Source organism: Daucus carota, chromosome 1 (genome assembly GCF_001625215.2).
Source record: "Daucus carota subsp. sativus chromosome 1, DH1 v3.0, whole genome shotgun sequence".
Lineage (NCBI taxonomy): Eukaryota > Viridiplantae > Streptophyta > Magnoliopsida > Apiales > Apiaceae > Daucus > Daucus carota.
The window spans coordinates 51,913,399-51,928,005 of NC_030381.2; the positions used below are offsets into that span (position 1 = coordinate 51,913,399).

Genomic DNA, 14,607 nt, shown 5'->3' on the forward strand with positions numbered 1-14,607 from the left:
TATAAAATTAAGTATCTCTTCAGCGTTAGTTAAGTGGTGTGTTATATATAAGAGACGTTAAAAGTATAGTTCATTTGGCGTCGGTTAACTTGACGACGGAGAAATGTTACATATGCGTCAGTGTTAAGGAATGCCAACTCTGTTGGTATGACCAATTGCGTCGGTTTTGAGAAATACCGACGTTATTGGTATGCCCTACTGCGCCGGTTCTTGGAAATGCAGATGCTTTTGATCTGACCTAATGCGTTGGTTCTAGAAAATGCTGACGCTTTTTGTCTGGCCTACTGCGTTGGTTCTGAAAAATGTTGTCATTATTGATCTGACCAACTACGTCGGTTTTGTTAGATGCCGACACCTAAAGTTATATTTTTTTGAAAAAATTTCTTTTTTTATTGTTGTCCTGCTTTCACAATAACAAAAATCTTACAAAAATAACTATAACAATCATTCAGAAACAAATAACACTTTCCTTTAAATAAGAACGCTACTTTGAATGAGCTTATAATTTAAGCCAAAAGATACAACCAAGTGAGAAGATTACTCTTAGGTCCAATAAAAGATTTCTTAGAACACGCTCCAAGAAACACCACAAAAGAAATAAGTGCAAATAAAATTACAAGTATAAAAAATGATAAAATAAACTCTGCTAAAACTAGGGATGTGCGTGGTGCGGTTTGCACCTAAAACCGCAACCGGAACCACATAGGTGCGGTTTCTAAAATTTAAAACCGAAACCAAATCAAGTATCATTGGTGCGGTTCGGTTTTATATATATGCGGTTTCGGTTTTATATGGTGCGGTTCGGTTCTCAAACCGAACTTTTTATATGGTAGGCCAAGAGATATTAGGTTGTGTTAGAAAGTTGCATGCATCACAAGAAGATTTTATGACATGGTTATTTACAAATTACTGTGACACTAACTACAACAAGCAAACTTTAGGATGCACTGGTCCAGTTTTCTGGTCTCTGCTCAGTGTCTTATCTTATGCATAAAATGGCAAATGCTTGGTCATTAGACATACCTGTTCTTTTGCATAATTGTTTTTTGCATAATTGTTTGAATTCTGCAACTGTATTGATAAAACTAATTGCAACTATATTAGATATGCAAATATTACTCACTTAAGCATAAAAAAGTACATAACTATATCAAAAGAACAGATCTGTGCAACATTTCAGAATCTCAGATACATTTTCGAATTCAAAATACACTGAATCAAATTAAAATATGCAGAATTACAAAATCTTACTTAACAGTGAATACTTCAGAATTAAAATATGCAAATAAATGGGCTGGCAGCCGGGCCTAAATAGAATCACTGGGCACTGGACAGGGCAGTTTACCAAAACTCACATAGCTAATTATATATTATATTATACATATAATTTATATATTATATATAAATATATAAAATAAATAATTAAATAAATATAAATATTATTGCGGTTCGGTTCGGTTTGTATTCGGTTTTAAAAATTTTAAAACCAAAACCAAAACCAAAATATCGGTGCGGTTTTTATTCGGTTCGGTTTTTATTCGGTGCGGTTTCGTGCGGTTTTTGCGGTTTTCGGTTCGGTTTCGGTTCTCGGTTCGGTTTCTGCTCATCCCTAGCTAAAACCATCAGCAGTACTCCTAGCAAGACACTGCACCCCTTGTTGGAGATGTTCTTGCAAATTCATATGAGCAAGCGCCAAGCTGTATACTTGTAGAGTTGTAGTCGATTCTTATCATTTCAACCCTGTACGCTCAAAAGTTATTTTTGTGACCACCCTGTAGTATATTTATTCTGGGGTATGCCCTCTCATACTGATTCCATTTACTGACAAACACTAGTATGCATAAACAGAATGTGACATCACACTAGTTACAATCCTTGATTTCTCTGACATCGCTCTGCATTATGAATTTTTGCATGTCACTCTCATCCAAACTCACCCAGGCTTCAATCCCTCCCCCGGATTTCTCATCAATCAAGACTACTGTATTTCTCATGGGGATGTTGGCAGCACTGACCCACACGGGTTTTCCCCAGCCAAAATCAGCCTCATAAAGCGGAAACTTACACCAGCTGCTAAACGTCCCGGCAAAATAAATTTCAGGACTAGAAAGACTTTGAAGCATCTCCCCCAATTTCTGACTTAACAACGTCTGTCCTTCCTTTCCCGATGATAGTACCACACCACAGTCATCGACGGCTCTCTTGACAGAGTTGGAAAGGTTATCAACATAGCACGGAAGCTCCACTCCTCCCTGACCTGCAACTGATTGAACACAGGCAACTAGGTAGAGATTTCCGAATTGATTTTTGGGAAGAGGTGGAATTGTTCTCTCTCTCATATTCACTGCCTGGATTACCATATAGCCCTTGGGATTTTCCGGGTTGGCTACATGAATATCAATAATAGCCTTGCCTATGATACCGAATACAGACTGTACCCTAGTAGGTGAGCTCTTGCTGGAGCCGTCTCCTTTGGCTCTTTCGCGGATGCTTGAAATCTTGCTTTCGGTGAAGGTGAAAATTTTTGTGACCAGCTTATGAATTTCAATATTTTCTTTTTCCCGCGTAAGTCCAGAAGGGAGACAAGGTGAGTTTTGTCCTGGCAACAGTAAGGCTGAGTCGAAATTCCAGGGGATTGGCAGGTCATTTTCGTCAACGTGCTCGAGTTCTTGCTTTGCAGCATTAGCCCATGCATTGACAAATGATATCGTCGTTGTCATGTCAGCAATTCTGTGTGAACTACAGACTGCAACAGCAAATCCACCGCAACTGAAGGCATTCACTTGAATTGCAAGTAAGGGATCCTTGTACTCATCAACTGCACCTAATGGGCACGGAAGTAACTCGTTGAGCAGCTCAATTTTCAAGTCCTTCTTTTGGTTGAGAAGATCATCGAGCCGAACATCAACCTTGGCTTCCACAAACTCAGCACCCTGATCGCTGCAATCAACAGACCGGCTCTCGATACAGTATCTTCCAGCGAAGGGATGAAAACTAGTTAGCACTTTTGATAGTGAATTCTTCAAGTGCTTTTGCACTAATGGAATACTAGTAGTGATATGTTGATCAGTAGCAGCTGAGTAATAGAAAATGGTGGGAACATTCAAATTCGGAGATAATTCATCTATTAATGAGATGTTGTGGTTCTTAAAGCTAGGCGGAGTGGCAGTATATGGCTTTATGAGCTCTCTAGATATGATCTCAACTTTCATCTTCAACGACAGAGTACAAGTAATTATGTTTTAGATCACAACTCTGCTATATCTGAAAACAAAAGGAACATATATATATAAGACTTTCAAAGTTAACTTTTGATGCATGCAAATGCATAATATTTGCAGCACTCACTGTGGCCGCCGCACATTAATTTGTGAAAATCATTTAACTTCTGTTGCCAGCTCCATTCTGTTGAAACATGAGGTTGTGGACAACTTTTGTGCTTCGCAATAGCTAGGATAATATATAAAAATGCATCAATAAGTTAGGTAATACCTCATAGATAGACATGATAATTTTGTTATCTAAATTGTCTAATATCATTTTACATATTATAAATTTTCTTAAATAATTTATTTCGACATAATACATTTACATATATCCAAATGAGAACACAAAATTTCTTTCTTATATCCAAGTGAGAAATGAATACATGGCCGTTTGGGTGAGTTTAATATAAGTGTTTTTTGCTTAAAGTAAAAATAATGAAATAGAAGTTAAAAGTAAACTGTTAAGACTATTGTTCGGGAAAAAGTAGCAGTTATGAAATAAAAGTTAGTACTCTCAGTTTTTTATAAGTATTTCTTCACTTTTTACACAAATAATACGAATAATACGAATAAGTGATTTTAACTTATAAACCCAGAAGCCCGTCTTTTAAACCCGGCTAAACACAGCTCTGTAGCTGCCGGGAAAAATGAGTAAATTTCTGAAAATTGGTGTTGTGTGTAGCTTGATTCAAGAAAGAAAAGTCTATTTGACATGAACCATAATTTAGGTATCTCTTTACTATTTTAATTTTAATTTTATATAATATATTTTGGTAAAAGTTATTTTTTTGCAAATGCTTGTTTTAGATATTATTAACTATGTACTTTGGATGCCTGCTCTCGATCATTTACATGTTTTTGACATTAAACTTTGTCCATGTATTTTTATTATAAAAAATTGTTCATGTATTTTAATTATAAAAAAATGTTATATATTATGATTTCCGTTTAAAAGTTTTAAAACAATATATGTTTTATACAATTGAAAGTACATCAGAACAATAAAAGGGGCTTTCAAGAATGGCGTACATTAAAGAACTCTAAAAATGAGCAACAATAATCTCAGATTAACTGTCAGTTGATCATTAAAACGTGGAAAATGACATCAACACAGAATTAGGCGCAAATTATTGTTAACCAAAGCACCCACTTGAAATACATTAATCATAAAATACCTTAGCAGAATTTCTTGATCAAATTCATATGTTTTAACAAAATAAATAAACCTATTTTATTTACTATTAATTTCGGTTTTATTCTATTTAGTATCACATGATAAATATTCGTTTTTGGGGACAACTTATCCCATAATGATATTTTGTAGTTGCGCAAACTAGGCGGAGTTGCAGTGTATGGTTTTATCAGTTCTTTGGATAAAATTTCAACTTTCATCTTGCCTCAACTGGTACAAGAGTGAACTCTGTTGATTCAAATGTTCATACAATACCTTCAGGATATGTGTTATCTTATAACAACACAAGATATTCCACAAGTCATTGGCTTGCATATGAATATTTCACTGATGGCCCATAAGACCGTAGAGTACCCCCAAACATTGTCTACGGCTCCTCCTGAAGCAGACCTCCGGAAATCCGAACAACCTAAAATCCCTCTCCAAAATCTAAAGACTTTGTACAAGCAGGTGACAATTAGGCAGATTGTAAACCCCATGTCAGACCTCTTAACAAGCAGGTGACGAAGCAACTCATTAGCTCTCTACTAGTCGTCCTTGAGCAGCTGGACACGTGACAGGAAAACAAAGACAAATATTCTCGATAGTGTTTTTATTTCCTTTTATCTATAAATCACTCGTTGAGTTCACGTACAGGAAAACAACTACAGTACTCATGTCGTGGATCATCGATCAAAGACAAAAATATTCTCGATAGACAAGAGATGATTTCATGGAAAATCAAGGTAAGTTGACTTATTTGAACATAAGAAGATAGGAACATACCATTGTTAATTCTTAACTTATGATGTGGACGTAAAAGAATCATATTACCTGGGTACTGTCAGCCTAAAACACCCGGTGTCCAGCACTTTTTTCCTATGCTACTAATATTCGTATGTTCTGGATCCACTTGTGGCCTCATATTATATGTTTACCATTACTGGGAAAAAGTTTCAGTATTTGAAACAGCGGTAACATCACCTTTCAATTCTTTTAAACCATGAATCAGTAAACCCAGAAATTATCAATATAGTATTGCTTTGCTCTATAAACGCGGCTCTGTTGGAAAAACTGGTAGATATATATTTGGTTCAGATGGGTGACCACTAAAAGTAACCCGTACGTGCAAAGCACACACTGTTGGTATATATAAAAAAACCGAGCACTGGAAAAAAGATTAATTTGGTCCTAATCAATCTCCTCCTGGATATGCTAGGCACATTTGAGTGGAGCAAGTAATTCCTTCTTTGTGCTAAACTTCAAACAAAACATCGGCAGAACAGATCACCAGAAGGCAGAAGCTAGCTAGCAATACAATCCACGAACCTCCCTCCAAAATCAGTTAAAAATACCCAAGGGCTAGAAGCAGTGTTCTAAAAATCGGTCTAGGTGGTGCCTAGGCGCTAGGTGGCACCGAAACACCCTGATTCGGTCCTAGGCTGTGAATTAGACGTTTTTTTAAAAAAACGGTCATAGACGGTCAACATCCCGCCTAGGCGGTCCATGCTGCCAATAATAATAATAATTTTATTTGATAAATAAAACCTGAAATTATGATTATATTATAAGAAATTAAGTATTCATTTGTACTTCACTTAATATCCTACAAAAAAAGTGAAATGACTAATTTTATTTTATATTTCCTACATTATGTATAAGAGACTGATTGGTATATATTTATTTAATCAGTGATCTATAGGTATCAAGTATTTATTTAATACTGTATATTATATTGTTTATCGATTTGACTCTACTAGTAGTGAGAAGTAGATAAAATTACTAAATTACATATAATTATAATATCTTTAAAATAATATATGCCCGATTAATGCGCTGATTAATCCCCAATTTTCCGATTAATCGCTAGAAGGTACGCCGACCGCCCGTCAAGCGATTTCCAGAACACTGGCTAAGAACAAGGATAATGCATCAGCAAGAGCTCGAATCTTTATATACTAACAACAAACAGTTTCCCAAAAACTTTAGCACAATACTTTTTCAACTCTGAAAAAGTAAGCAATTAGCATAACTATGAAAACTTCCCCCATTCCGAAAGATGAGAGAGAACGAAATGGAAGTACAGACCTTCTACTATATATTTCTATTAGAACAGGGAATTTAACTTAACACTTTCTGAAATGGCAAATGCTCTCATGCTGAATCCATTGATCGTACCAAGTAGAGAGGAATCTGGTTCTCAGAATAGATCGAGGTCATTCCTCAAAGGGAAACCAAAATGTACAGCAATTACACATGGCAACAGGTTTTGTATCTGGTAACTAATGACCTCTTGGGCAGATGGTACCTCTCTCGCTCCGCTAAGAGAATTAGAAAAGGGAAAATCAAGATAAGAAATAAACGTAAGTAGAGGCTAACTTAACTACTTGTGGAATTCCTCATTCGTAAACACAAGAACTTACAAAACCTGAGCATGAGCTTAAAAGAAGAGAATTATAGAGTAATATGAACGGCAAAATAAGAATAGGATATAGACGCAAAATAAGCAAACATAAATATTAAAAATCTTCCGATTTCAAAGTATGATAAATAACCAAACTTGATTACGAACCTATAACAAGAAAATGGTAAGGCAAGTTAGTTAAACTGGCCTTCTACCTTATAATTCTATCAACTGGAATGTTAATTAAACACTTCAACTGTCTTCCAAACCGACAGAGGATCCCATAGAACACTTCAGAATTTATTGATTCATCTCTTAATGACCTAATTAATAGCGGATCGGAGGAGATGGAGTTATAGATTTTATTCCTGCTGGAAGGGAAACCAATCTAAGCACATATGTAAAGCAGTCCCTCGTTGAAGATGCATTCAGAAATGGAAGGCACACGAATGTATTTGTTTCGTAATCATACAGTGGAGTGTCATTATTGCGAATAAATACAATCTCATGTGACATGACCATACTTCAAAACCCTACTGCGAGTACCGAATATACTGAGATTGATTGAATAATTAAATACTGTACATCTTACACAAACACCACATTCCTTCTTCTTGTCCAAAGAATAAACATCAAGCTTTATTCTTCAAATTAAACAGCGGAAAAGTAAGAAGATCCCTCATTCACGGATTGAACTGTTCGTATACATTTGTTGGTTACACTACAGCAGAACTTAGGCAATAACTCACTCTCATCGGACAAGACCCTAGTATAATATGTCCAGTAGGCAGTAAGGACAGTCCTTAACAATGGCATTTGCTATGGTTGAATTTTTAAATTCAGAAATAGACCGGAGTTCGTAATCAGGATCTGACTAATTATGAATCCATGAACAGGAACAAGAAGAGTAGAACGCGTACCATAGACGTGACGAATAAAAAGAGCGATGGCAGATTCCCACCTTGTAATCATTACTTCAAGGATCAAAGCCGAGTCCATCTCCACCAAGGACTAATTTCTCTTTGTAGCTGGAGCGAATGACGGCATATTAAAATTTAGTAGCTAGAAGGCAATCATTGTCGGTAGGGTTTTGACCAATAATGTGTTCTTTTACAAATTGTAGATCCGAAAATAGAGATAACCTACATACACATTGAAAACGAAGTACTGATTAGAGAGGGAGGTGCCAATATGGCAATATCCCCTTTCTTATTTCTTGCGGCTGCTCCAGAGAGATTCTTATTATTTTTCCATGCAACTCCCTAGCCGCCAACATTTTTGTAGGTGCCTTGTGCAAATATTGTTCTCCTCGTTTGCGCTATTAGTAAGAGCATCTCCAATGGTAGAAGCCCTTAGCTAAAATTATCTATGTGGCATCTAGATGGCATTTATAGAGATTATCAAAAAGTTTTACAACTCCATCCTATATCCTCTTAGCAAAAAATATAGCCAACCATGTTTCTTTGTCTATATTTGTCGAACCAAGTCAGCCCTTAGGTATAATTTCACGTAAGCACAATCATATATAACCCTATTGGAGAATTTACCATGATCCCTTGACAAAAATTTTACATAATGAGTTTAGTCAATCAATATAGCCAACCATCATAGATATTAGCCTTAGAGATGCTCTAACCATGCATATCAACTGTCTATTCTCACTATTGGAGAAAATTACCCGAGATATCTTAAGAAAGTTACATGAGATGTATCTCAAGTTCCTTATTCTCCATATCAAAATTGGAATAATAAATTCTATAATGAGAGATAATATTTACCTTGTATAACGAAATATAACAAGGTTGTATAGTTTCAAAATTATAATCAGAGAAATAAAGGAGTAAATCGGAAAGAGACATTAAATCGACACATGGGCCTCGATACTAGTCCTTGACTGACAACAGGAAGAGCTGTGTCTGAGCGTCTGACACAGCTTGAAATGAGGTGGAAATAACCATCATGTTATTAAGTCAGACTTGAGATAGAGATTCTATTAACGTTTCAAACAAACATATCATTGTAAGAAAGAAAACCAGGGCGGCTACTATTAAACCAGATAAGAACCTAGCAGGAACACATTTGGCAATTCCACCTTCTGTGACATCTAAAATTCAGCTAACAATAACTTTCCATAAATTTCTCAATCATTATCAGCATTGGGAGAGAGAAAACCAGAACAAAACTACTGCCCCGGGTTACAAGGAAGCAGAAATACATTCAGCAATTCCACTGTCTATAACATCTAAGGCATTCGTTTTTTGTCTTTCACATTACTTAATACTACTTCCATCCCACTTTCACATTACAAACCACTAACATTTTTCCTTTTTCATGTTTCAAACATTTAAAGGAAACAAATATAAAGGGGAAAAACAAACATGACTACTTAAAACTTCCCACATACCAAAATATGAAAGATAACAAACCCACATAAAATAAGAGTGCTGTAAAGCGCAGATACATAATCAGTTAAAATGACCTTCAAACCTGCATTCAATTGAACACTTGAGTTGTCTTCTCTAATGGCAAATGATCTGTTAGTGAATTCACTAAACGCAGAGGACGAATTGTAGGGTGATGACCAGGTAGAGGAGTCTGGTTTTCTAAATAAATAGAGGTCATTCCTGGAAGGGAAACCAAACTAGGCGTATATGTAAAGCAGTCACCCGTATCAGGAGTCCATACACCCGGGATGCGCTCAAAAGTCCCCAGTTTGTGATTAAAGCGAGTAAGGTCACCATATTCATTAACTACAATCTCGTCGCCATACTTGAAACCCTGTTGCAGGCAGTCAAAACGTCGAAAATGTAGAAATGGCCCGAAACTGTACATCTTACTCCACACACCACCCTTGCATCCCTTGTCCTCGTCCAAAGAATACACCTCAAGCTTACGAACTGGACATCTTTCATACGCCATGAAACTAAGAAGGTCCCTCATACAGACGACTTTAAATTTCTTATCCTTGCTGAATTCAGAGGAGTACCGAGGCAACAACTTGAACCTGTTACTTGTAGCATCAAACTTGAATGCATCCAAACATAGAATGGCCTTCTCCTTATTCGACGACGAGATAGTTGTAGAACAAGTAGCCCAATAAGGAGAATCCCTAACCATGGTAGTCGGTGTTTGAGATTTATTCTTAAAATTAGAAATAACCATCTCATCATCACGATCATCAAACTGATAATGAATCCATGAAGCTGAACTCGAGGAGTAAACAGCATAACAAAGGCGTAACTTATCAACCGACCGATAGCATATTCCCACCTTCTAGTCATTACTTAAAGGAGCATAACCGAGTCCCACTCTCTCAAGACAATCATAAACTAGCGGTGGAAGGTGAAATTCCTTAGATTGACGAATCGCGGGTTCCACAAGGACACTACATTTTGCCAACGCAGAGAGACTAAGCCCTTGGCAGAACCGATCAGCTTGTAATCATCATATTTTCTGAGGAGAAATTGCTCTTGGTAGCGGGAGATAATAGCAATGTGGCCATATTTTCTAATAACCAGCAAGTCATTTTCCTTAGGGTTTTGACGATCATTATGTTGTTTCACGAAGTGAGGATCGGAAAATAGAGATAGCCATGACTTACATACAGACTTGAAACGTGACACGGATTCGATTGGGAGGCGTGACAGTATTTCATCTCGGAATAATTCTTGTGGAAGCTCCGGAATGGGCTTCATCTTTTTTCCACGCCGTCCCGATTTAAGCGCCGGCGACACCCTCTTGCGTTTTCCCCTGGTTGGCCGACACATTCTTTTCGAATCGCCTGGTGGAACCCTAACCCCAAATGACTGGTTTTGCTAAAGACGGAGATTGGGATCAGTTGCCTAGCCCTGGAAATCTACTCTTCGGTCTTGGCCCTGCTCCATTTTAGATTATATTGCACTTTGTAACCCCAGACTTTGACTCATTGGCAAATTGGATCCCACACTTTGAAACATTGCGGTTTGTAACCCTAAATTCCATTTAGCTTTCCCACGCATCCGTTAAAAACCGCCGTTAATTTTAATTATTTAAAAAATAACAGTGTGTATATTAGTTTCTAATAACTAATTTACCCCATATGACCCATCAAAATTTATATATTTTATTTTGAAATTATTTCTGAACACACACAATGATGTAAAACAATTTAAAATAATTTTTAAAATATATATTTAGACTCAGAATCTGAAAATTTATTTATTTTTACATAACGATGTAGCTTATTTTAAAATTTTAAAATAAATACATAAATTTTGAGGGGTCACAGGGGGTAAAGTAGCTGTTAGAATCTAATATACACACTATTACCTCTCAAACTGTTAAAGTTAACGGTTGTTTTTAACGGATATGTGGACCAGAGTTACGAACCGAAAGCTAAATGAAATTTTAGATTACAAACTGTCACGCTTCAAAGTGTGGAGTCTGATTTGCTAATGAGTCAAAGTCTGGGGTTACAAAGTGCAATATACTCTACATTTTATATACAAACCAAACCTTTTATTTTTTATGCTTTTTTTTTACATGTGAAATATATTTTTATACATATTCCCCCTCACTTTTCTACCGTATTTTCTTTCGTTTAATTACACTTATGTAAATTATATAGAAAATATAATTTTATAATCTATTTTTAAAAAGAATTTTCAAAAATATGAATATTACTCCATACCTTTATGTAGAATAAAAATATAATAATTCATAAAAAATATATTTCATAATAGTCTTAAAATACGTATTAGAGTCATCGATATTGATTAATATTTTATAATTTTATAATAAATATATATCTTTTGGAATCGAAACTCATTATTAATTAAGTAGCATGTACTATATGATATAATTTGCGTTTCTGCAAACTACATCTAAGGTTGTTATCTTGCATTCGATGTAAACTGATCTTCTATGAGTGGTACTGGTGACATTAAATGTAATTTTTTTCAGTACCGATAATAGAATCAGTTTAAGTTTCCTCAAACTACCGTTAAGGTTGATGTCGTGCATTCGATTCTTAAAATCATAAAATGATCCTTTATGATCACTACTAGTGGCATTAAATGTAATTGCTTGCATTCGATTCTTAAGATTGTAAATTGATATTCTATAATCAGTACTCATGGCATTAGATGTAATTACTTTCGGCACTGATAATAGGATCAGATTTTTTTGATTTATTCTGGTCAGGATCAAAACAGATAGAATTCAACAGTATATAGTTATCATCCGATCAGAACATATCTAAAAAACGAATTCAACAGTATATAGTTATCGTCCGGTCAGGATCAGGTTCGACCACCGCATGACCGCGGCAACATTTTTTTGACAGATAATGGCTATATTATAAGACAAACATTATATTAAGAAATATAGCAGTGAACATGAAACTCCATGTATAACATTTCAACCCTGATTACATGAAAGCTATATCAGTGACAAACCTGCAGTATATTCTGGGGTATATCCTCCCCTACTGATTTCATTTACTGACAAACACTAATATGCATAAATAGAATGGGAGACATTACCTAATTACAGTCCACCACATCTCTGATGTCGCAATGCTTTATGAACTTCTGCATGTCACTCTCATCCAAAGTCACCCACGCGTCGATCCCTCCCCCGGATTTCTCATCAACCAAGACTACTGAATTTTTCATGGGGATGTTGGCAATACTCACCCACACAGGCTTTCCATATCCAAAATCCGCTTCATAGAGCGAAAAGTTACACCAGCTGCTAAACGTCCCGGCAAAATAAACATCAGGACTAAAAAGACTTTTAAGCATCTCGCCCAATTCCTGACTTAGCATCGTCTGTCCCTCCTTGTCTAGTGATAGTACCACGCCACAGGCATCGACGGCTCTCTTGACAGAGCTGGAAAGCTGATCAACAATACACGGAAGCTCCACGCCTTCGGGACCTGCAACGGATTGAACACAGGCGGCTAGGTACATATTTCCGAATTGATTTTTCGGAAGAGGGGGGACTGTTCTCCCTCTCATATTCACTGCTTCGACAACAACATACCCCTTGGGATTCTCCGGGTTGGCTACATGGATATCAATAATGGCCTTCGCTATTACTCCGAACACAGACTGCACTCTTGTAGGTGAATTCTTGCTAGAGCCCTCTCCTTTGGCCTTTTCTCGAATGCTCGAAATCTTACAATCACTAAAATAAAAAATCTTCGTGACCATCTTATGAATTTCGATGTTTTCTTTCTCCCTTGTTAGTCCTGAGGGTAGACAAGGCAAGTTCTGCCCCGGCAACAGCGAAGCCGAGTCGAAGCTCCAGGCCATCGGCACATAGCTTTTGTCAACATCCCCGAGCTCTTGTTTCGCAGCAACAGCCCAGGCCTTGACGAACGACGTTATCGTCGTAATGTCAGCAATCCTGTGTGAAATACAGACTGCGACAGCAAATCCACCGCAACTGAAGGCATTGACTTGAACTGCAAGTAAAGGATCCGTGTACTCGTCAACTGCACCTAAAGGGCACGGAAGAAAATCATTCAGCAACTCGATTTTCAAGTCCTTTCGGTGGTTGAGAAGATCGTCGAGCCGAATATCAACCTTGGCTTCCACGAACTCAGCGCCTTGATCGCTACAATCAACGGAGTGAGTCTCCACATTGTACCTTCCAGCAAAAGGATGAAAATTCGACAGCACCTTCGAGAGCGAATTCTTCAAGTGTTCGTACACTGACGGAATACTCTTAATATTTGTATCCGGACCAGTACTCTTAATATTCGTAATAATATTTGTATCCGGACCAGTACTCTTAATATTTGTATCTGGATCGGTACTCTTAATATTCGTAATAATATTTGTATCCGGATGATCAGGAGCTGAGAAGTAGAAAATGGTGGGAACATTCATATTGGGAGAGACTTCATCGATTAATGAAATATTGTAGTTGCGAAAGCTTGGTGGAGTAGCTGTGTGTGGCTTAATGAGCTCTCTGCACAAGATCTCAACTTTCATCATCATTGGCATAGTACAAATTAATATTTGTGTTTTGGGTGAGAGTAGTGTGTTGTAATTGGAACAGGAGGAATGTATAAATAGGGAGTTGGAGAATTCACTTTTGATGTTCTAGATCGAATAATATTGGCTGGCACGGTGGCTGGCGTATAATTTGTGAAAATCGTTTAACTTCTGTCGAGTGGCCAAACTCCATTTTTTAATTCGCTAAATTTATCAGTTGAGATGAGATTTGTTTGTAGTGTGATTGTGATATTAATGCAGTTATCGTGATCTAGGCTTCTAGCTAGTTAAATGCCGAAAATAATAAGAAACTATAAGAGTATTTGATAAATTACTAAGAAATGTTATTATGGAGGAAATAACAAATAGTAGGGACAGCTTCATCAAATATTTATGGAAGAGGAATGGTGAAGTAACCTAAGAGCAAGTCCAACAGTTGCCCTATTTAGTGTCCTAAGTTATAATATAAGGCACTTGACTAAAATTATTGATCCAAGAGTGTCATAGTTGTGCCTTAAAACACTAGGACAACTAAGAAGTGCCCTATTAATGAGGCACCACTATGCATGCCTTAAACCATGTCAATCAATAAAAAATTAGTTTCTTTTTATCTCTCTCTTCCCCTCCTTTTCATTTCCCTCCAATAATCATTTAATTTTATTACTATTTTAATAATAGAGCTTGTGGATAAGGCTTCTTGTTGGAGTGAATGTATGAAAGTGATGTCCTAAACTACTAGGACATCATATTTTATTATTATTATAAGGCAGTCACTAAGACACT

The 14,607-nt window shown here is 36.6% G+C and overlaps 2 protein-coding genes across 2 annotated transcripts; both read right to left on the reverse strand.

Moving 5' to 3' along the window:
* Window positions 1–1,157: 1,157 nt before the first annotated feature.
* Window positions 1,158–3,266, reverse strand: LOC108193353 (vinorine synthase). The gene has a single exon (XM_017359963.2). It carries the CDS (start codon window positions 3,210–3,212, stop codon window positions 1,863–1,865), a length of 1,350 nt encoding a protein of 449 aa, XP_017215452.1. The 5' UTR covers window positions 3,213–3,266; the 3' UTR covers window positions 1,158–1,862.
* Window positions 3,267–12,363: 9,097 nt separating this feature from the next.
* Window positions 12,364–13,833, reverse strand: LOC108206260 (pelargonidin 3-O-(6-caffeoylglucoside) 5-O-(6-O-malonylglucoside) 4'''-malonyltransferase). The gene has a single exon (XM_017376505.2). It carries the CDS (start codon window positions 13,831–13,833, stop codon window positions 12,364–12,366), a length of 1,470 nt encoding a protein of 489 aa, XP_017231994.1.
* Between the last annotated feature and the right edge of the window lie 774 nt (window positions 13,834–14,607).